At 42.5% G+C, this 23615-nt stretch overlaps 1 protein-coding gene across 3 annotated transcripts in view; it reads right to left on the reverse strand.

Moving 5' to 3' along the window:
- Positions 1-19238: 19238 nt before the first annotated feature.
- KIAA0753 (KIAA0753 ortholog) overlaps positions 19239-23615 on the reverse strand; it is a 36009-nt gene continuing 31632 nt past the window's right edge. For 2 of the 3 annotated variants that reach the window (XM_074974860.1, XM_074974859.1), the window contains exon 19: positions 19239-21088. In XM_074974860.1, coding sequence (XP_074830961.1) covers positions 20971-21088 — 118 coding nt within the window. In that variant the 3' untranslated portion in view covers positions 19239-20970. The remainder of the gene's footprint in view (positions 21089-23615) is intronic. The other variant, XM_074974861.1, reaches the window with a different exon arrangement.

Here is a 23615-nt window from a genome sequence, read left to right on the forward strand (position 1 = left end):
ACATCAGGATTTAAACAGACTAGCCTCTCTCTAGTTGAGTCCTTTATACAGAGGGGAGGATAATTTAGTATCCTGCCACGGGCCAGGTTTTCTTAGCAATCTTAGAAGGCTTAAAGAAGTTTGTTTAAAAGAAAAACAAAACAGCTTTTGCCTTCTCTCCCTCCACCCCCAGGAAAATAGATCAAAATTATTATTACTCAAATTAAATGTAACTGTTCCGTCAAATGACCTGGCTCATATGTGGTAGAAATACTAATGGCATTACTGAATTCACAAATCTATTGATTTTCTATAAGGGATTCCCCCAGATCCATCCTAATCCATACACAAGATCATGTGCTGGTTGAACAGCAGTGAATGTGTTGCCGATAATAAATTTGCACTTAGATAAGGACTTTTCATTTGTAGAACTCAAAGGCAGATGGAGAAATTGGTGCGCAAAGAGGCTACAGTGAATCATTCCAGGTTACACAGTGAGTCAGAGTCCAGGTTTCCCAACTTCCAATCCTGTCCCTATCCACTGGACCATACTGCCACTCACTTCATCTATATATGCTGCTGTTCTTACTTTGTAACCAATTTGCCGGGTCATTGTCTTAAGAGGTTCTAGGATTTCTCTGACCACAGAAATTTTAACACTGAACAGCTCAAGTTCAGTGTAGAGCACAGCATATAAAATTTCCCATCAGCCATGTGTGTCCTTTCAGCTCTATGCTGTTTGCGGTGTTCATGCAGTGGTGTTGGTCCCAGCACATGAGAGAAGACAGCTCCGGCAGCTGCTGTTGCAGGGGGAGATGGGGACTGGAAATGTAATAGAAATGGGTGAAGGCAGAGTTGGAATAATAATGAAATCAGAGGATCTAAGTGGGGCCTTGTGAATCATCACTTGAATTCCTTTGTTGCCATGCAAGTTTGCTGCAGAATCCTTCTATTTTAATCAGGATTGTGGTTGTCCTCCCCATTGTTTACAAAGGCACTCAGTAAAACAAAAAAAGCCTTAGCCTCTAAAGAAGAGAGAGGAACAGGCTCAGCTCAGGTAGAATCACTAGTCTGCAGACACAAATAGGATCATACCACAGACCTGTCCCACACAAAAGAAAGTCATGACTATAAACGCATAAGCTCTGTGCATGTTCCTTTAAGGTTTGGGAGTCCCACAGACAGATTTTAAAGAGCAAGAGGTCCAGTCCCCTGTTCAGATCCGGACAGCAAGGGCAACTTAAACATGCTAAGAAACTGCTTGGAAGACCCATTCTGGGGATGCCCTTATGAAAGGGAGGACGCTGTAGAGAAAACACTCTGCAGAAACTTTGTTATATAGACACCATCTTTCCAACCCCACGCCTTCAAAAATTCATGAATCAGGACACCTGCTTCCCCCCCCCCCCCCAAAAAAAAAAAAAGGTTTTTATTTCTTTGTTTTAAGTCTCAGGATTTTTAACCCAAATATTACACTTATTTTTAACCAGGGTCAAAAACCAAATATCTAGGTGGTTGTTGCTGTTTTTTTAAACAAAAGCTGAAAATTTCAAAGCAAGAAAGCCCAAGCTGGGATCATAAACAACAATAAAAAAACCCCAAGTACTGAGAGCCTCACTGTGAAATCCAGAGGGTTGGCAACACTGTTTAAAAAACTAAAGAGACATTGATCACAGTTCTAAATTATACCAATGTATAGAAAATCCAGCAGAATCAATCCATCCATCCCTTCCTACACCAATGTAAAAAAAAATAAAATAAAACAAAAAAAAAAAAATCAGGGACCCAAACCTTTGGAGCAATTTACAGGTTTGTTTGCTCTTACAGTCACCCGGCCTGATGTCTCTCATTGCCTCATCTTTCAATAAGGAAGAACCCCAGTTTCCCTTCCCCATTGTGATGAAGCATAACCTGGATATCATAACCTCCAATATTACTACCATTAGTTCTGCTTTATCAAGCCCTTTCTGACTTTTCCATTAAAAGAGAGGAAGACAAAGATAAATGGCAGAGCCCCTTGATTTCACTTAAGGAACCCAAGGCATCTATTCTTTCCACCTGGCAAAGCTTGACAGCTTCCCAATGTTATTTTCTATGAAGGCAGCCTGATTTTCCAAAACATTGCTTTCGTGCCTTAAAAGCGTTGCTAGGAAGCCTTCCTTCCAGAGCTGGGTTGTGTCCCCATAATAAAAATGGGATGTCGGGAAAGATCAGTGACAGAACAGATCATAATAAGTGCATGCAGAGTCATTTAAGAAAATCAGAGAAGGCTAGTTAATATTTAACAGGCCTGATTACAGGAGGGAAAGAATGGGTGCCAAAGGAATAATCAGTTGGTCTGACCTTCCTGGTATTTTATACATTAGCCTATTTTCGTCTTTGAAAATTGATGTGCTGAGAAAAGTTGTGGCTGAGATTTTTCAAAGCGCCCAAGTCTACTGAGAATCAATGGTTTTGAAAATCATCCCCCAGATGAATTGTGAACATATGACATAAGCTCAGAGGGGATTATTCATTCAATGAATTTCACCTTTGTTTTTGCAGCCTGTAAGTGATCCCCAAACACCTGATGAAATTCTTCAGTGCATTCAAATTTGAAGAATGTCTTTAACAAACAGTTCTTGGTTTGGTGATCATTTGCAAGTTACAAACATTCACCATTCATACTGTGTTGGTTTCTCACCCATGTAAAGAATTTAAGAGGAGGGTTCTCATAATTCATTCCCTGTTCTGGAGGTAGGATTGTCTAATGGCTTCAGATTGGATCTCAGGAGACCAGGATTCTATTCCCAGCTCTGTCACTGGTTTACTGGGTGAACTTGGGCAAGTTGTTTCACCACCTCATGCCTCAGTTTCTCCATCTGTAAAATGGGTATAATGCTACTTTCCTCCTTACAAAAGCACTTGGACAACTAAGGATGAAAGCCAGTGTATAAGAGCCAGGTAGTATTAATTTCCACAAGATCTTACAGTAATTTCCATAGGACCTTCCTGGTTTCACCCTATTATATTCTAAGGACTTTTTCCTCTTAGAGGGGGAGAGTTTATCTGATCCCCACTTTGAGCCTTTAGGAAACAGTCCCGCCCCCCCAACCCATTCACACTCTCCTCCTATAATAGGTAATTATCATTGTAACGCTTGTATATGCTGAGGCACACTGGAGGAAGAACACATCCTGTAGTTATCCTTTTGTCAAGCAGCTCTGATTCCCAGTTTACACTGGTTCCTTTCATGTTATCAGGAGGTATTTAGGCTTAATGGTTATTTCAATACCCGTTCTGTTCATCTTTGGGAAGGGAGTTAAAAAAAAAAATCATAGCTATGAGCACAGTCAAAGAGAGCCGCACAAGGGAGAGAAAAATCTCACCCTTAATTAAAAACTTCCCTGGGTGCCAAGTCTGATGTAACAGACTGTGTGAGTTTTGAGTAAGTTAGCATTCTAGCTGCAGAATTCTGGCTAAATATGCTGTAATTTGTAAAGTAAATTGTCTAGAGGGTCTGTTAAACAAGCTGATGCAATAGTGCTGCAGAGATACAATTAAGACATGATTAATGACTCAGCCTCCTCACGAGACACCATTGTTTGCAGTGTCACTAGCTTCCAGAGATGACATTCTGCTTCCACAGTGTTGAGGCTATAGATTAGGAGTGACATGCACATGCCTGTCCCACTTAGAGGGCATGGCCAGCAGTACATCACTCCCATTAAAGAGGAAGCACATAGCAAGAAGCGCCATTGAGAAGGAGATGAAAGTGACCAAAGCAGCAGCACTGTTTGCTCAGCAAGACATAAGGAAATTTCAAACCAAGCAAGAGTGAACACCCTATCAAGTTAGGCACCCTATCAAGCTAGCAGTTGTTTTCATGGGTATTTGCCAAGATGGAGAAGCAAAGCAAAAATCAAACCATTATAACTGAAGGACAAAAGCACTTTAAAGTGCTTTGAAGTCTAAAAGCACAACATCAGACATCAACTAATCCTCACTGTATGCCTGTGGAGTAGTTAATGTAATACTGTTCCCATTTTACGGATAGGGAAATTGGCGAAGGGAGATTAAGAGTCTTTTTGTGCAGCACCTAGCACAAAGGGATGCTGATCCATGACAGCTGTGTCAGCACTACAATAATAATTTTCCAAAACCACAGAAGGAAGTGAAAGGTCGGGTTGGCATTCAGGAGACTTGTGCTCAGAACACTCTGCAACATGGAAAGGCAAGTAATGTAGAATAGCATAGTAATAGTGATGTAAATGTAGAATAGCATGTTAAGAATCCATATCAGATGGTCACAGGATGACAGTTCACATTCAGCCAGAGTGAAATTCAGCCCCAGGCAGGTTGTCAGTATAAGGCCTATGTATCATTTAAGTCCTCAAAATAATGTTGCATAGGCCTCATACTGGTCCACTGCCCATGGGCAAATTTCACCCCCAGTGTATTTTATCTTAAAGGGTCCCAAAGCACTTCACTGATTAATGTTAAATGGTAAAGATAGATGGTTCTAGAACCAGCTATATAATACAGGCAAGAAGTCACACATTAACACACTAGTATTACCAACCACAAACATTCAAAAATCACGAGCAAGGCCCCCATGTAGCTGGTAAAGTTTACCTGATCAAACCAAATAGTGCATCAGACGCTGTTTTCTCACTTAGTCCCACATAAAATTTATAAGCAGAGAGAGTCGTGAAACAAAATTACAACTTTACTTATTGCTTCCATTGAAGTTTGGCTCAGGCCCTTAATGACTAAAATAAGAGCCAGAAACATTTTAATAACATCTGGGAACTGGAAATCAAGGAGTTCTGAGTTCCTGCTTGCTTTTGTACTGCATATTCTTTACACTTATTTCTGAATGTATAAACATTCTTTTCCTTCCCCTGGCATTCAATAATGGCACCACACACATGTTTAAGGTTATGTATGAATGTAAGTGGTGGCAAAATCAGAGCCTTAGTCACTTGAATATGTTCTTGGTGAGGACCAGCTCCTGTACCTTTGCTGGGAATGAAGGGTGCTCAGAACCTTGCCATGAGATTAGCTTATAACTCATGAGATTTAAAAAAAAAAAAAAAAAACATACTAAAATTTCAGGGGGGCAGGGGAGAGGTTATGTGCCTCCTTGTTTTTGACCCATTAGGGGTCACATTGTCATGCTTTTCTCAAGCCCTGGGGCCAGCAGGGGCCACTGGATTTTCAGAAGTGGCAGTTTGGGAAGTTCTCTGTCTCTGGCCCCTTGCCAGAATCCAGTTTTTGCTGACTTTCAGCCCCAAAAGCAACTCTGTTGGTCAAAGTATTTGTTGGACTTTGGGGGGCTGCTGCACAGCTTTTTATGGTGAGTTGGGGTAGCGTAGAGAGGGATGTCATCTGTGCTCTCTTGTGGGCAGCATAACCCATCACTTAATGTATAGATGACATGATGGGCACACTGAGAGAAAAACGAATCTGCTGCACCCTTCTTACTCAGCTGAGATGTGCTGATTGATAAATGCCTGCCTCAGGGTTTGTGCCACAATAGCATGCTAGCTCTGATATTGGAGGGCAGACCTTTGCTAGTCTTACACTGGTAATTATGCACAGGCACTGCTGCCAAGAAGGATTATGCATCACAGTGCAGAAAAATCTCTTACAGCTAGCATCTCCAGTTCTCACATTGCTCTTATCAGATGTCCTTCTGGACAGCCAAGTTCATTTGTTCTCAAGTAATACATACGGGATTGCCAAAATGAGGATTTGATCAAAATGGGCCTGGCCCCACTGCTATCTGAACATTTAAGTTGTATTAGAGGACAATGAATGGCAAAAGACTGCAGCATGAAAATCTCTTATACAATCTACCTCAGGCTTTGATCCCCTTTTTGCTTAAATCAGTGGGAGCTTTGCCATGGTCTTCAAAGGGAGCAAGTCAGGGTGCTCAGTGTACTGTGAATTTATTCTCGCTGATCTTTTGTAAGAGCCTTGGCTTGCTGATTGCAAATAGAAACTGTAGGGTGTTTTCAAGTAATACCCACTCTCCTCTTCTCTGCTTCCTCCACGAGGGGCCAAGAGCTACCAACTCTCACTGGGACCTTTAGAGCCTGCATTTCATGCACACCCAACACCCATTCTCTCTCCCCCGCCCCCATTGACTTCAATGAGAGTTTACAGCAGAACCCAGGTTCCTCATTCATTATTTTCTGATTGTTCTCCTGGAATTTCTGACCCAGGTTCAGTTCTATTCCAAATAGCTTGTTCCAAGGTGTTCTTGCAGATAGTGCTTAGATACTAAGATAGGCGCCCAGGACAGCTACAGATACTGACTTGTTATATTGGTGCCTAACTGTGCTAAGTGCTTTGTGAAAACAAAGTTTAAGAAAAACAAAAATCCCTACCCCAGTGAGCTTACAATCTAGAGCCACCATACAGATAAGCATTGCGATAGAACACTACCGCCATGAGTGGTGACTGGTGAAGTCTAGCAAAGGAATCAAGTGTGCGCTAATGGCTTGTGCGTCTTGTATGGTTTGCATAGTTCTTTGGAGAGTTTTCATCTCCTTTGTCTGGCCTTCTCTATGAAGAGATTTCAGGACATGAGAAGATCAGAATCAGCACAAGTCTCAAGCAGATTAGACAAGGGACAGCCCAGTTCCTTCCCCTAGAGCAGGGGTAGGCAACCTATGGCAAGCGAGCGAAAGGTGGCACGCGAGCTGATTTTCAGTGGCACTCACACTGCCCAGGTCCTGGCCACCGCTCCGGGGGGCTCTGCATTTTAATTTAATTTTAAATGAAGCTTCTTAAACATTTTAAAAACCTTATTTACTTTACAAACAACAATAGTTACATATTATAGACGTATAGAAAGAGACCTTCTAAAAATGTTAATATGTATGACTGGCACGCAAAACCTTAAATTAGAGCGAATAAATGAAGACTCTGCACACTACTTCTGAAAGTTTGCCGACCCCTGCCCTCGAGTCTAGAAATCTTGGCTCAGAGGCATTTTCCTCTCCTTCCCAGCATCAGCTTAATGCTATTCTATTTAGTTAATAGTGCAGATTTTTGCACTCTGTCAACTCTAGAAGGGATGCAGACTGCACTGCAAGTTACTACCAAAAAGACACCAATCAGGGTATGGATTTTTAAGAGTTTTACTAATAATCAGCATTGGTGGCACCATATCCTGCTGACCTAAATCAAGGTCAACAGTAATGTGTGCTTCCATGGGATGGTTAGAATTGCAGTCTGGAATGCTAACAATAGCCATTGCCTTAAAGAAAATGGAAAGGTTATTCTTTTAAATAAAGTTACATTGCCCCACCCTAGTTCCATCAGCTGTGTTCATCTCAGCTCTGTATAGTCAAGTCAGTTGCAGCAGGGCGGGGGGAGAGGAGGGAGCGTATTAGGCCTGTTTAGTATTAATCAATTGATGCTAGTTAATTTCTTTATTCAAAAGAGCTCTTTAATTGGGAAAAGAAACAACATGCAATTTGGAAAGTGCAACTTCTGTCACTGGATTTCAGCAGCTTTTATAAGCTCAAGAGACATGGGGTGAAAAAAAATCCATAGAAAACACCTTGATTGTTAATACTGCTCTGACTGCCTATGTTCACACATCACAAAAATAAATCCAAACTGGTTTCTTCTATCTATACTGCCACTCCATAGACTGGCAGAAACCAAGGCTTGCAAACCTGCAAGGTCCTGAGCACTCTTCATTCCCAGTAAAGGTACAGGAGCTGGTCCTCACCAAGAATGTATTCAAGTGAGTAAGGCTCTGATAGTGCCACCACTTACATTCATACATAACCTTGAACATGTGTGTAGTGCCATTTTTGAATGCCAGGGGAAGGAAAAGAATGTTTATACATTCAGAAATAAGTGTAAAGAATATGCAGTACAAAAGCAAGCAGGAACTCAGAACTCCTCGATTTCCAGTTCCCAGATGTCATTAAAATGTTTCTGGCTCTTATTTTAGTCATTAAGGGCCTGAGCCAAACTTCAATGAAGATAGTGGAAGCGATAAGTTACGTTGTAATTGTGTTTCACAACTCTGTCTCTGCTTATAAATATGTGGGACTAAGTGAAAAAACAGCATCTGATGCACTGTTTAGTTTGATCAGGTAAACTTTACCAGCTACATAGACTTATAGAGACAATGCCTTGTAGAAAAGGTATTTAGCTATATTAGTAAATTGAAAAGTGATCAGTGCTCTCTGCATTTCATTTGGGAAGGGGACTTCAAATGCATTGTCGTTAGCCTTTGAGATTAACCTTCACTCACCACATAAACTAGCATATCAAGATTCAGACCTTCTGAAGAACACTATCAAAAAAGAAGCAACATTATAGAATTTTGGGGACATATTACTGGAGGCATTAGCCACTAACAGACATTTCAAAGCAGAGAGTTATTTTTCCCTCCAATTCCTACTGTGACTTTCCATAACACTTCTTCTTTCAGACTTTACAGGGTTGTTGTTTTTTTTTTTAAACTTTCCATCTGGGATTCAAACATAGCACGGTATTTGAGGGAGTAACAAAACAGGCAGCAGTTGACTGGAGAGTAGATTAAGCCAAGTACAGCACCTCACTTATCTCCAGGTACCGCCATAGTTTTACTGAGTACAGAAAGATTGGCCCACATCCTTAAATGCATTTAGGCTCCTAAATTAAAAGGAAGTTAGGAGCCTAAATACTGCGGATCCTCAAAGGTAAGAAGTAGTGAACAGAGGACAGTGAGTCCTGCCTTAAGAATACTACACCTATTAATGAAGCCAGTGGTATTGATTTTTATTTTGCAGCAGCAGCTTCTCTAGTTTCTATTCCTAATGCTGATGCCCAAGGTCAAACGCAGGCGGCAAGTCACTCAGTTTGCCTGCCGCAGTTTCCCCAATCTTGTCAAACCGCTCCAATAATACTTACTCAGCTCTGGAGTATGTTGTGCGTCTTAACATTAGTTTGTCAAGCACTTGGCTATGCCCAGATGAAGGGCACTCTATGAATATTCTAAGTGATCCTCTGTCAAGGTCAAGAAGCAATGAAGGAGAGTGGCCTTGTGATTGAGGCAGCAGACTCGGACTCAGGAGATCTGGGTCCAGCTCTTAGCTCTGCCACAGACTTCCTGAGTGACCTTGCCCAAGGACACTTTAATCTCTGCCTTGGTTTCCCCATCTGTAGATATCCCAGTGTCTCCTTTTTCTATTTAGGCTGTGAGCAGTTTGGGGAAAGAGTCTGTCTCTTTCTAGGTGTTTGTACAGTGCCTAGCACAATGGGGCAACGAAGGAACACGAAACAACACACAAGGTTTCCCCTGTTCCAAGGGCAGCCTGTGAGCAGAGCTACCATAGCAGGAACGGGTTAAGAATCCATCTGAAACTGTGTGTTCATTTGCTGTGCAATCACAATCCTTTTACTTGGAGCTGGAGATCTCAGCAACCGTCAGCCCAAACCTACCTACTTTCTTTGGGCTAAGTCTGGCAAAGTTCTCCCTCCTTCAAGCAGCAAGTTTCAATTTCCTCGTTAGAGCCTGCACAGATTACTCAGAGGATGCAGCCAGCATCTGAATGCTCCCCGAGCATAGGGGTTGATGCTTTAGTCATCCAAGGTTTATGAAAGAGAATTGACTCCACTTATTAAAGAGGCACTGGATTATGTTCTCACTGACAGCATACTCCTGGGAGCCTGGCACTCAGCTCAGCTATTCCACACTGAGGAAACATCCCACTGTGGCTACTCTTGACATGCCAGATCCCTGTTCAGTATCACGGAGGAGGTGGCAAGGACCATACTTCAGCTTCCTGAGGCAGGAGAGGGGAGGACTGGGAAACTCTAGGAGATGTTTTCTAAAGTTTTTGATCAATATTCCTTGGTGTGCGCTTGCAAAGGCGGGGGGAAGGGGGGGAGGCAGGAAGGCAGGTGGAAAATACATCCTCCAAATCCCATGGGGAGATGGAGCTCCAGCCTCTATCTCCTGGCACCTTCTGCTGCACTCCCCAACCTTCCCCCTCTGCCTAGGCGGCATGGTCCCCAAAGGAGACGTGCCACTGTTGGCTCTTCTGTCCCGAGCTGCATAATACCCTCCTCTCCAAGGGACAGCAGGAATGGCATGGAAGGGAATGCTACTTCTCATTCCCAAGCAGATAGGCCATAGACCAGTGGTTCTCAACTTTTCTAGACTATATTCAGGAGTCTGATTTGTCTTGCGTACCCCCAAGTGTCACCTCACTTAAAACTACCAGTACTTGCTTACAAATCAGACATAAAAATACAAAAAAGTGTCACACTATTACTGGAAAATTGCTCTCTCTCATTCTTACTATAGAACTATAAAATAAATGAATTGGAATATAAATATTGTTCTTGCATTGCAGTGTATAATATATAAAGCAGTATAAAGAAGCAATTATATGAAAGTTTTAGTTTGTACTGACTTTGCTAGTGCTTTTTATGTAGCCTGTTGTAAAACTAGGCAAATATCTAGATGTTGATGTACCCCCAGAAGACCTCTGCATATCCCTGGTTGAGAACCCCTGCATTGACAGCAACTATTCCCTAGCCTAACTCCAGCTTCCTAACTCAGACACACATAGCTTGAATAAACATGAGTCATGCTCCTCAGCCAGACAATCACTAGAATCTAGAAGACAGGAGGACCAGAATAAAGCAATTCTGACCAGTTACTATACACCAGAATAAGCCTTTATGCAGAATTTTTTTTTATAAGATACAACATCTCCTTCCTGAAGTCTTGTCAAGCATATAAAGAATCTTAGATTTATAGTTGGAAACAACTTCAATGTAGCAAGCTCTAGTGTTGACTAGAAACCAGCCTATGGAGTTACTGTACAACAACAAAAGACTATTTTGAAATGGAGAATAAAGGGTTCAAGGCCAAGATGTTCAAAGGTGCTGAGGGGATTTGAATGCTTGATCTCCACTGAAGTTAATGGGAATCCAAAAATCTAACAGACAGCTTTCACAGTGTCACCCCACACTCTACTCCAGCAAAGTTACAGGTGCTCAGCACCTCTCAGGATCAGGCCCTTAACAACAGGTATTTAGCAGTGATTGTTATTCCCAGAGCATCAGCTTTACAGAGAGTCATTAATGAAAAATTAATCTAAGTTATTACACAAACCCAGAGACCTGCTCCCCTTTCTGCTAATAGGCTGGCTGTAGAAGGTTTGACACTGGATTACACTTCTTTTGTAGTCTCTTCACTTACATCCAGTGCCCCTTAATTTATTTTGCAAACATTTTTTAGTCAAGCCTTTCCCTCACCCAGAGACACACTACTCGAGGACACCCATTGGTGGGCTAGCCCTTGTCATGGAGTGCTGCTTCACGAATAGCGAATGTGAGCTATATCTCAGCACAGGGATTGTTCATAGAACTATAGCTGTAACTGGCACATGCCCAGTTTTCTGTATGAGGTCAGGCGAGCAAGCAGCTTTCCCAGATCTCAGACAAAACAAACAAGTGAAAGCAATGGCTCTCATTGACAAAGGTTTAAACTGAAAGTTCAAAGAGGGCCCCAGGTCTTCAAACAAAGTCAATCCATGGATGGTTTTTTACAGTCCACACACACTGGTAATTCACAAAGGCAGCTTTACCCCCAGATTACTTTCTTCCACAAAAAAAGTCTAGCTCCTACTGCACACTAAGCTTTTAAAAGGGACAAATTAACTCCAGCTGGGCCCAGCCAGATCTCCCATGGACTGATAGCTCCATTCCTTTAGTAAGGGCATGCAGCTGTGATCCTTCTAGTCCTTGGGGAGAGTTAACCCTCTCCCTGCCAGCCTCTAGATAGGAGTTTATACACCCTGATACCTTCTGCAAATCATAGACAGTCACGCTAAAAAAAACCCACAAAAAACATCCTGGCAAGGATAGTCCTTGGCTTAGTTATTCTTGAACACATTGGTTTTAGCTTGTAAGCTTTTCAGGGCTGGGGCTGTCCCTTCTCTTGTGTTTGTACAGCACCTAGAACTAGCAGAAACAGATGCAAATAGTCATAAATGCAGAAAGAATTAAGAGAATATGGAATCTTATAGATTCATTCAAAAATAGAGACAGCTGCCTTTTCAAGACTGAATTTTTAAAAAAGCAAAACAAAAAACTTAGACATGTTACAGTTGAAACTTCACTGTTAAAGGAAAATTCCAGTGTTGCATATGAAAGATTGACCAGGTAAATTAAGTCCCAGCAAGATACTTAAACATGTGCCTAACCACAAGTACATCAGTACTCCCAGGACTATACATGTGCTTGGAGCTATGGACATGCTTAAGTATCTTGCTGAATCGGGGGAATAAGTATGCAAAAAAGCAATATATTAAAAAGTTAACAAATTACTTCAGAAATACCCCTTGAAGGGTCAAATTCTCTGTGACTGTGGAGGTGCCTAAGTTTATTATTTATTCCTTAGCAGCAACCATCTTCCTGCCAACAGCCAGGCAGAAACTATCTGCACTGAAATCAACTTGAGAAGACCATGAACTTTGAGCACCACATACTATATATATAGTGATTAATATGGCAATTTTCTACAATATCCTTGAAAGACCTTCTTGTATTAAGTGTATGTGTGTTATTGGGAGCTGGGAGCCTAAGGGGATGCCCTTGGCGGAGCACAGAAGGAGAATAAAGGTGCAGTTACCCTGAAACTGTGACATATACAGTGGCAGCGTGCGTGGGATCTGTGACAGTGTGAATTGCCGTAAGTGCTAACAGCAGTGAAAGCAAGTAATGTAAGGGGGGGGAAAAGCACAGAGAAAAATCTCATAGTTAGGCTTGGAAGCATTAGAGTTTTATTACAAAATGTCAGTAACTAGCAATTTCACTGTCGGCACACAAACTGACAAAAATATATTTCCACTGATCATAACCCAAATGCACAGAGGCAAAGTCAGAAAAATGCTGCTTGAGAACTTATTAGAGTTTGATTTAAGGATATTTACCTTATATATTTTGCATGTGATGTTGACAATGTGTGTTTTAACAGTTATAAAGCTTTCCCTTTTTGAATCGCCACATCTACTGTCATTAAATAATTACTGCCTGATTTCCACTGTTGTCTGACTGCTCCCTCTTAATTTCCTCCAAATGGGAAAATTTAAATGGATAAAAGTAAAAAAAAGTTTTAAAACATCTATATTATTGGTCAAAATTATAAAAATAAAAATTTAATTCTACACTCATAGCGTTTTCGGGAAAGGAATAGTGAAACGAGAGACAGGAGAAAATGAGTTATAAACAGTTGATGGGAAGTCAGCTAGTTGAGCTATGCAGAGAATGGCAGCTGCACATTGAGGAGTGGACAAAGACACAGCTAGTCAACTTGTATTCTCATGACCAGGAGAGAACTGATGGTCCAGGTTCTCAGGGAAAGTCCAGCAGGTGAGGGAAATCTTAGAGCCAATGCCCTAGAGAGAAGCAGGGAAGATGCTGACAAAGGCAACATCCATGCTCCGTCTAGACCAAACACATCACTGCAACAGAGATCGCGGACAGGTCTACAGGTACACCAAAGTGGATACCGCTGGAAACGGACAGGCTGCATGTAGAAACCCAGCTGCTTGCAGACCAGGAGAGCCAGCACAAGAAAGAAAAGAAGTATAAGGATCGTCAACATCAGTTCAAGATGGGGAATCTGTGCCAGCAAAACCTTAATCCAGAAGGCCGATCCAGACTCCATATACCTGTCCCAATAGGTGACATAGACTCCAAATTATTTCTTCACTTTAAGGAGGTGGATGAGATGGATGTGTTTCTAAAAGCTTTTGAAATGAGGTATGAATTGAACAAAGTGGGGCAGGAGGATATGATCTGGTGTCTGGCCCCACTGCTGTCAGGGACAAAAGCCTTAGACATTTTTCACCCTAACGGACAGAGAACTATAGAGATTATGGGCACTGCAAACGAGCTTTGGTGCAAAAGTTTAAACTGATCCTGAAGTGTATAAGGCAAGGTTTTGGGGAGTTCAGAAAAAATGGGGACATGACCTATGCTGAGGTTTCAACTCAAATTAGGGGTTACAAAAGAAAATGGAGAACTGGTTGGGAGGTTACCACAGGTGATGAGGCCTACAAATTAGTGGGTTTAGAATAGGGTTGCCAACACTGTATTTCAAAAACAAGAGACTATTTTCTTAGTACCCCCATTGCACCCCTCCTTCCAATATCATCATCGTCAGTAATAATGATACTAAGCCGTACTCACCTACATTCACCAGGGGTATTTCTTGCTGCTTTTCACAGCACTCAGCAACTCCCAATCTTGTTGTACAGAGGTGAAAATTAAGGGACGTCCCTTGTAATAAAGGACTGTTGGCAACCTGAGTTTAGAATAAAATTCTATAAACTCTGCCACCCTGACCTACAATCTCAGTTAATACATAAAGATCCTAGAGATGTCGTTATGGCTGGGAAATTGGCAGACCACTATGTAGATGGTTGGTTGGGTTTGATAGAAAACCTATTAGGGAAGGAAAAGGGTCAGGGGAAAGGGACTGGGCCCAAGCACAGACCCGTGCCCAGGGGGAAGGGAAGCCAGCTCCGAGAAACCCCAGGACAGGTGGGGCAAAGTGGTGTTCCATACGTGGCCAGCAGGGCCACTTTGCCCACTCAGTCCCAGCGCGGTGCTGGAAAGATCAACTGCACCTCAACCTCATAGAGGGAGTCACACAGCCAGCCTGCCGACGGTGTAATATGTTCCCCCAAAACACCGCTCACATGTCCGGCTGCACCATGCTGGGTGCAGATCCAGCAGAACTCCAGTGGGAGCAGCCGGTGGTAGTCAGTGAGGAGACATTCATTGGCTGGAGAGATACTGGGACTCCTCAGACTATAGTTAAGCCTCATGTTGTGAAACCCCCATCAAATGCTCTGCAGGTGTGAAATTGGAGTTAAAGTTTCTGGTGTAGATGCCTTCGCTCTACCTACAGCACAGATTTCTACACAGAAAAGCTCAGGGGTTCCGGCTGTAGCTGTGGCCTGGCCTGAAAAGAGGGCGCAATTGGTGCCCACTGCCCAACTAATAGCTAAGCAACAAGCAATTGAGGATAATATTGTTCAGGCAGTAGAAATATGATGGTGGGCTGTATCAGAGGACGTGAGCTTACACCACCTGGTTCATGCTTTAAGCCTAATATTAATAGTGGCTCAGATGAGAACCCCCCACTGTACTCTTGAAAATGCACTGCTGGGTAATAAACTTGAAAAAGAAAGCACAGAAAGACAGAAATATAATGCAAATGAAACAAATGCTAATATAAAAAGCAGGGGAAGGTAGGTGAAGCCTGGGCCTGACGTGAGTAATTAACACCTAGAGCGTGGCCTCATTTTTTGGAAGAGAGGATTAGGGGAGGAAATAAATCATTAGGTTGAAAACAAAATGTTTGTGCTAAATAAGGTAAGTGAACAGATCAGCAGGCTAAGACGACAGAATGGCTGAGCCAGCTAAGATAAGGGAGAATACACAGGGAAATATTTATAATGAACTAGATAAACAAGGGATAAATAAGAAAGGAAAGATGAGGTAAAGAGGAAGTCGAAATCATGGACAGTGCATGGTCAGCATATGCTGCACGGGGATTGGCTCCTGCAAAACCAATCCAAAAATGTGTAATGCAATGTATAGTAAATGCAATAAAATGTGTAATGTATTTAAAGGGAAAGGGTTTTTGTATAACTTTGGAGTGGTGGTGTACCCTGCATCCACTCCTCACCCCCCGTGTAAAAGTCTGATCAGCTCAGGGTAGCACTGCTGTATGCCAAATAAAGATACCTGAGTGGCCAAGACTGAAGACAAATTGCGTTCTTGGAAAGCCAAGTGGAAAGAGGTCTCGGAGGGAATCCCAACAGGTGTGTTGTCAGATATTTCATATTCTTTGCTTTTGGGGAGTGATATTATGGCTTTAAAAGCGTACGGGGTAAATCAGACCCGCAGTTAGTCCCTTGAAGGTCTGGACCTGTGTTAGCCAAAATGCAATGGGGCAGCTGAGAGGGAGGAGGGGAGATACAAGTGCAGTTACCCTGAAACTGTGACATATATATAGCAGAACTTGCCATTTCAAATTTAATGTTTTAAAACTTTTAGAGTCAACTCTTGCCCAGGAGTTCCAGCTAAATAAGACAGATAAACATGGGCCAGCCTTCCTGATGGCTGGTGGCTCCTTATTATAGTGCTGCCATAGTGCAGAAGAGCCCCACTCCTGAATCAGGATCCTATTGTGCTAGGCGCTGTACAAAGACAAAAAGCCCCAGCCCCAAAGAGTTTAGAATGTAAGATAACAGATGGATACAGACAAACAGGGGAGTACAAGGAAACAATGAGATCCTCTGATCTCAGCCCCCCCACACTTGCTTCTTTAGCCCCATACTCTCAGAACAGATCATTACTCTAGAATGTAAGTGGAATCTAGTCCTCAGGACTGGTTGCAGGGAGGAAGGCTGGTTTTGTGGGAGGAACATTTATGTAACTATTCAGTAACTACTTCAAGGAAAGCAATCAAAAGGAGCAAAAGAAAGAGAAGTGGGCTGTCCAAAAAGGCATGATCCTGGAGTAATATAGTGACAGATCAATGAATCCAATCTTGCTCCCAGAGCCATCAAGGCAATGCTCTTATTGGCTTTAATGGAAACAGAACTGGACCCAGCATCTGTGGGAAGCACTGGCAGAACACACACAGTTGCGACCTCACTCCCAGAAGCCCACTGACTTAATTTCTACAGATAAATATTTACAGAGTGAATTGTATTTATTTTCACAAGGGGTGGAGGAGCCACTTAGAGAACACGAATGAGTAGTAACATCTTTGGGGGCCTCTTTCCAGGTTTCTCAGGAGTAGCCCCTTTGCTCACTTCAAGCCATATGACGGCTAGCAAACTCCCCCTCTCGGCCCTCTGCCTAGGGCTGCCCCCTGTCCAGGTTTTCCCAGAATTGTCCCTTCTTTTGAGATAACCGTCCCAGGCAATCTCTAAGAGGGCTCAGGACACACTGCAAGCTGTCCAGTTTTATGGACTCGGGATCATCCTGGACATCTTAGATTTGTTTTGTACCTCAGAGATGGCAAACCTACTGCCATACTGCCCCTCTCTCCCTTCGAGTTGCTCCTCTGATGTTCCCATTTCTCTGACAGGGCCTGTAAATCTGAGTCCTCCCTCAACCACATAGTAACTAAACAACAAATATGTGTCAAGGGGCAACCCACTGGTGAGGGAACCCCCTACCACCCAGGCGTGACGAAGCAGCGTTTCTACCTCTCGGTTGCTCCTGCTGGATGTCCAGGAGTCCCCTTCCTCTTCTGACAATGTAGGCCTCCAGGCAGGTCACGCACTGTGGTTCTCCTGCTTCAGGGTATCAAACTCCTACATTCAAAATGGATAAATCAACCACCACAGTCGCACAGACGTGGGGCCCTCGTTCCTGGCCCTCCCCCGAGGATCCCTGCGACACAGGCCACTCAGTCAATACTAGCGCAGATATTTCCCGCTCTGACTGACTCCCCAGCCCAGTGCTGTTCCAGTCTCTTAGTCCCTTATTTCAGGCTCCTCACGGCACGTCTCAGCTCCGTGCTGGCTCATTTTCAGGCTCTGTTCCAGGTTTTCCTCCTGTCACCTCAGGTTGTGTAGGCTTCCCAGCCTCCCACAGGCTTCCCACTAAGCCCAGAGCTTCAGCCACCTACCACCTGGGCCTCTCTGCTTCGGGCCTGGCCTTGGGACTCCCTCACCTTCAGGCCCCTCTGCTTCGGGGCTGGCCTTGAGACTCCCTCGCCTTCAGGCCTCTCTGCTTCGGGGCTGGCGCTCTCACTCTCATAGCCCTGAGGGTTTCCTTGGTACAGGCCTGCCCTCACACACCCCTCCTCAGGTGTACCACAGCAATCCCAATTAAGACCACACACTCGCCCCTCTCATTGCCAGGTGTCGCCCGGCTGTTCTAATTAAGACCCTCTTCCTTTCATTAACCCTTTCCTGAGTCCTGTTCCTTCTACCTAAATTCCCTGGCAGGGGGAGGCCTGTGCTGAGACATTTTTTTTTAAATAGCACTGTTCTCACACATCCTTAATGCCACTGCTCTGTCACTTGCTTTTGCCTGCATTCTGTCTCTAGCCCTGCCCCTGCCGACTTACGCACATGCTTAGCTTTAAAGGTAGCGTGTATAGTCCCCTGGACAGCAATAGGGCTACTCACCAGGTACAAAGTGAAGCACATGCCTAAGTCTCTGCAGAACCGGGAACCATTTAGGACCCACTTACATCAATGGGATTTCCTCATGCAGAGTGGCGACAGGTTGAGGGGCTTAGATTAAGTGTTTCTCAGCAGAGGCCTCTTGAGTCTATCATGTTTAGCATGCACGGTACTATATTAATAAAAATCATATGGACAGTAAACATCCCTCAGTTCTTGTATGAGGAAAGGCAGGAGGATGCTACCTTTCAAGGCCTTACTCCTGTGTGGATCCCAGGTTGAAGGCAGCACTCTTAGTCTGGGATCAGAGCTCAATGAAGCATCATCGAATTAAAGATGCAGTTAGTGGCACAAAGCCTAGTGGGAATTTGTGCAGTGAGAAAATGAAGCTACGTTTGGACAGACTGCATCAAGTTAGTAAGGGCCAAATCGTGGCCCGGCCAAATCGTGGCCCAGCCATAACGATGGCACAAGCTACTCTCTCAAATCCCTCTGCTGGCAACCCACCTCACAGATAGCAGTGTGAGAGGAGAAGCAGCGTCCATGTGCAGGTGGCTTGGCCCCACATCCCCAAGGCACCTAGATGTTATGACAGATATAGACCTAGCACTACTTGACTCCTTCTCTGGAACAGGGGGAGACTGGTCTTGGAGGTACAATCTCCTGACCAAGCTGCTCTAGAGGTAGTGTAATAATGCTGTTCCTATATGTGGTATAAGGCCATAATGGGATGATTCAGCCCTCTGTTAGCATCTCTTCTTCTGACTGTAAAGATTAGGATGGCAGAAATGAAGAGCATTTTCTTAGCAGGGAATGCAAACAGGTCTTACTGATTATTTACAATAAACATGGGATTTAGATCCAAATTATTCTAAATTTAAAAAAATCCTCAAAAATCAATATAGTTTATTTGAAAACAATTCAAATATTTGAAAATACTGTTGCACATATACACTGCTGTTTTAATGAACCCAGAATTTTTTAAAATAAATCTCTCTATACATTTTGAAAAAGGTACCAGTTTGATGTATTTTGTTTTAAATTAAAAAACCACACGGAATCCACCAAATAAAGCGTACATTGATATAAATAAATGTTATCAAAACAAATCACAAAACACAAATTACAAACTTTAATAAAAACAATTTGGGGGTTGGGTTTTTGTTTGATTTATTTTTACAAAAATGTGTTTTGACTTACAGAAAATAAAAACTTTGATATACTGAAAATGATGCTATAATGGGTTAAACATTATTGCACAAAAGGAATTTGTCACAGTAAATAACGTGTAAAAAGAAATGTGAATGCTAATTTAAGGAATGGACCCATGTTTTGGCCCATAAGTTTTATCATATACCCTTTTTTCTTGTTTGTCCTCCGGACATATATTAGCAAAACTCAACCTAGGACACTGATTATTTGAAACTAACAAATGAGGCCAATATAAAAGAACCAGGGATGTCGGTTATTCTATTTATTTTTTATTGTGCAATAAGACAATTCTGTGCAATACCGTCTCAACACAAATCAATAAAATCAAGGACATTTTACAAGTCTCCCATTCCATCCCTAACCTGCTACTGAGTCTAGAGTATTCAGGTACATATCATACACACCATACCCCCAAAAAACTAAGAACATCTCTGAAAAGTAAGAAAGACGCTAGAATGCCCTAGATGGTTTGATGTCACAATTTTGGGGCTGAATCCTGCATTCCTTGTTCACCCATAATTCTTATGGACTTTAATGGGCATTTTAAGTGAGTAAAGAATGCAGGATTGGGTCTTTAAATGGAGCTGGTGCTAGAAGAATGGTATTGTTTTAGGCTAGTATTGAAAAAAAAGGGGGGGGGGAACCTGTGCCAGTAATTTTTTTCTAAAAAAGAAAAAAAAAAGTCTTGTTTGTCTGGACTGTTAAATCGTAATGCAGATATGCATACTGCTGTAAAACATTCAGAAAACAATGTTACAACCATAAGGGGGTTGCAATAGTACAGCAGTACAAGCTTTCTTGCAAATAGATCAAGCCACTTCTAGCTATTGTTCAAAATACCCACTTAATGCTGTGACATAAGGATCACCCCTCTGGATTATTGCATCTAGTCCAAAAAACAGCTAACAAGACTGTGAAGAATGTTAATGCAGTTGGTCAGACAAAATAAACAGTATCTTTCTTGTGTGATACTGGAAACACTGAAGGCAAATCAAACAGCATTTACTCTTTTGCATCAGCATTTTCAATTTGGGTTTCAGACGCATATGAAATAATACTTTGTATTTCCAGCGCACCTTTCAGAGGAGCTCAAAGTGCATTCTGAACAATAATTTATTGATTAAGCCCCACAACAACCCAGTGAGGTAAGTAAGAAGCATTACAAAGGAGGAAAGTAAGGCACAGAGTGGTTAAGTGACTTGCCCAAATCGTTAACAGATCTGGGGATGGAATCCAGAACTCTCAACTCCCAGTGCTTTGCTCGTACCACTAGATCACACACAAAAGAGTGAAAAACTAATCACAGATATAGAGAAGGATTGATAATGGCTCTGCACACATATGTAAACTTTACTGTTAAGTGTTTACTTCTGTTATAGTAAACACTTTTTCAGCACCTTTATTACACTGAAATCTGAAAAGGAAAGCATCTGTATTGTGGTTTTTAAAAACCACAAGATGAATCCCTTCCGAATTTCATCCACACATTGAGCAGTTTCTTCCACGTGTTCAGTAAGAACAAAGATACTGAAGAAAACCTAAACACCCAATATGCTCGGTAGGCTGGGATTTGACATTCCATTAGCTGATGGCACAGATTTAAAAGTGTTTACTCTGTGGGCTGCAAGAACTCAGAAGTGAACACGGCTTCTGCATAATCCTCACATACATCCTGCAGCTCTGCTGCCACATCACATAAGGCTTCTTCGGTCAGTTCTTCTGCAAGGCTAAAGGAGAGAAAAGCAAGTTTAAAAGCCAAGGATAGAATCCTGGGGTTTGTACAAACAAACCCAAATATGCACCAATCATTTCATCCATTTATATCAAAGCTCTGATCTCAAAAGAGAAATGTTTGTATTTCTTTTCACATTATTTACTATAGGGAAAACTCTTGTACTATAGAACCATCCTGTTTATACCTCAGTTTTGTGGAGCATCTGAAATTTTTGCATCTATCAGCTTTCTGATAAAACAGGGGTGAATATACGGTGGCCATGGAGGATTGGGGAATGTGACCAACCTTCTGTTAACTGGTATATTTTTTTCCTTTTTAAAAATGTTAGATGCAAACAGGCTAGTGAAGGAGAAATAGAGCTCAAGAACAGGTTTGCAGAGTTGGAAAATGAAGAAGGGGCTCAGCAGGCAGTCACTGAAGGTGGAAGGGCAAGGAAGAAGAGAAGAGCGGCTAGTCCTATAGGAAAAGGGGAAGAGTCAATGGAGACTACACCAAATATGAGCCCCAGGAGGATACAGGATGAGTTGAACAGGATTACAAGGGAGAATAGGAATGGAAAGAACTTGCAGGGAACAGGGGATAGACTGGAGAATAGCACTGTCACCAGGAAAAGGCAGGTCTATGTGATCGGGGACTCTTTACTGAGAATAGACAGGCCTGTAACCAGAGCTGATCCAGAGCACAGAAGGGTATGCTGTCTTCCAGGTGCTAAGATACGGGATGTAGACCTGAGGTTGAAAAGGATCCTAAAGGGAGCAGGAAAGAATCCCCTAATTATCCTTCATGTGGGAACAAATGATACGGCTAGATTCTTGCTGGAAAGTATTAAGGGAGACTATGCTAGGCTGGGGAAGACGCTTAAGGAAATCAAGGCTCAGGTAATCTTTAGTGGGATTCTGCCTGTTGCTAGAGAAGGGCAACAAAGATGTGACAAGATTATGACTATCAACATATGGCTTAGGCAGTGGTGCTATAAGGAGGGCTTTGGGATGTATGTCCACTGGGAGGCATTCATGGACAGAGGACAGTTCTCTCGGGATGGACTTCATCTGAGTAGCGAAGGAAATAGACTTCTAGGATGAAGGCTGGCACAATTGATAAAGAGAGCTTTAAACTAGGTGTTTGGGTGAGATGTCCAGGTAATCTCCACGCCGGATTTTAGCATTGAGAGGGAAGAAAACAAAGTAAGAAAGGATACAGCCGTGGGTAGGAGAATGTATATCAGGAGGAAGGGCAGTGTGGATACCAGTTTAATAGGTTATGCTGGCTGTAGAATGACCGTGCCTAATAGGGTACAGAATGCGAGCGAGGCCAAACAGCAAAAATTAAGATGTTTGTACACCAATGCGAGGAGTCTAGGTAACAAAATGGAGGAACTAGAGCTACAGGTGCAGGAAGTGAAACCAGATATAGGGATAACAGAAACATGGTGGAATAGTAGTCATGACTGGATTACAGGTATTGAGGGGCATGTGCTGTTTAGGAAAGACCGAAATAAAGGTAAAGGTGGTGGAGTAGCATTGTATATCAATGATGAGGTACAATATAAAGAAATAAGAAGCGATGGAATGGATCAGACAGAGTCCGTCTGGGCAAAAATTACATTGGGGAAGAAAACTATTAGAGCCTCCCCTGGGATAGTGCTTGGGGTGTGCTATAGACCGCTGGGATCTAATTTGGGTATGGATAGAGCCCTCTTTAATGTTTTTAATAAAGTAAATACTAATGGAAACTGCATGATCATGGGAGACTTTAACTTCCCAGATATAGACTGGAGGACAAGTGCTAGTAATAATAATAGGGCTCAGATTTTCCTAGATGCGATAGCTGATGAATTCCTTCATCAAGTAGTTGCTGAACCGACTAGAGGGGATGCCATTTTAGATTTGGTTTTGGTGAGTAGTAAGGACCTCATAGAAGAAATGGTTGTAGGGGATAATCTTGGTTCAAGTGATCATGAGCTAATTCAGTTCAAACTGAACGGAAGGATTAACAAAAATAAATCTGCAACTAGGGTTTTTGATTTTAAAAGGGCTGACTTTCAAAAATTAAGGAAATTAGTTAGGGAAGTGGATGGGACTGAAGAACTTATCGATCTAAAGGTAGATGAGGCCTGGGATTACTTTAAATCAAAGCTACAGAAGCTATCGGAAGCCTGCATCCCAAGAAAGGGGAAAAAATTCATAGGCAGGAGTTGTAGACCAAGCTGGATGAGCAAACATCTCAGAGAGGTGATTAAGAAAAAGCAGAAAGCATACAGGGAGTGGAAGATGGGAGGGATCAGCAAGGAAAGCTACCTTATTGAGGTCAGAACATGTAGGGATAAAGTGAGACAGGCTAAAAATCAAGTAGAGTTGGACCTTGCAAAGGGAATTAAAACAAATAGTAAAAGGTTCTATAGCCATATAAATAAGAAGAAAACAAAGAAAGAAGAAGTGGGACCGCTAAACTGAGGATGGAGCGGAGGTCAAGGATAATCTAGGCATGGCTCAATATCTAAACAAATACTTTGCCTCAGT

This window comes from Natator depressus, chromosome 17, assembly GCF_965152275.1.
Source record: "Natator depressus isolate rNatDep1 chromosome 17, rNatDep2.hap1, whole genome shotgun sequence".
Lineage (NCBI taxonomy): Eukaryota > Metazoa > Chordata > Testudines > Cheloniidae > Natator > Natator depressus.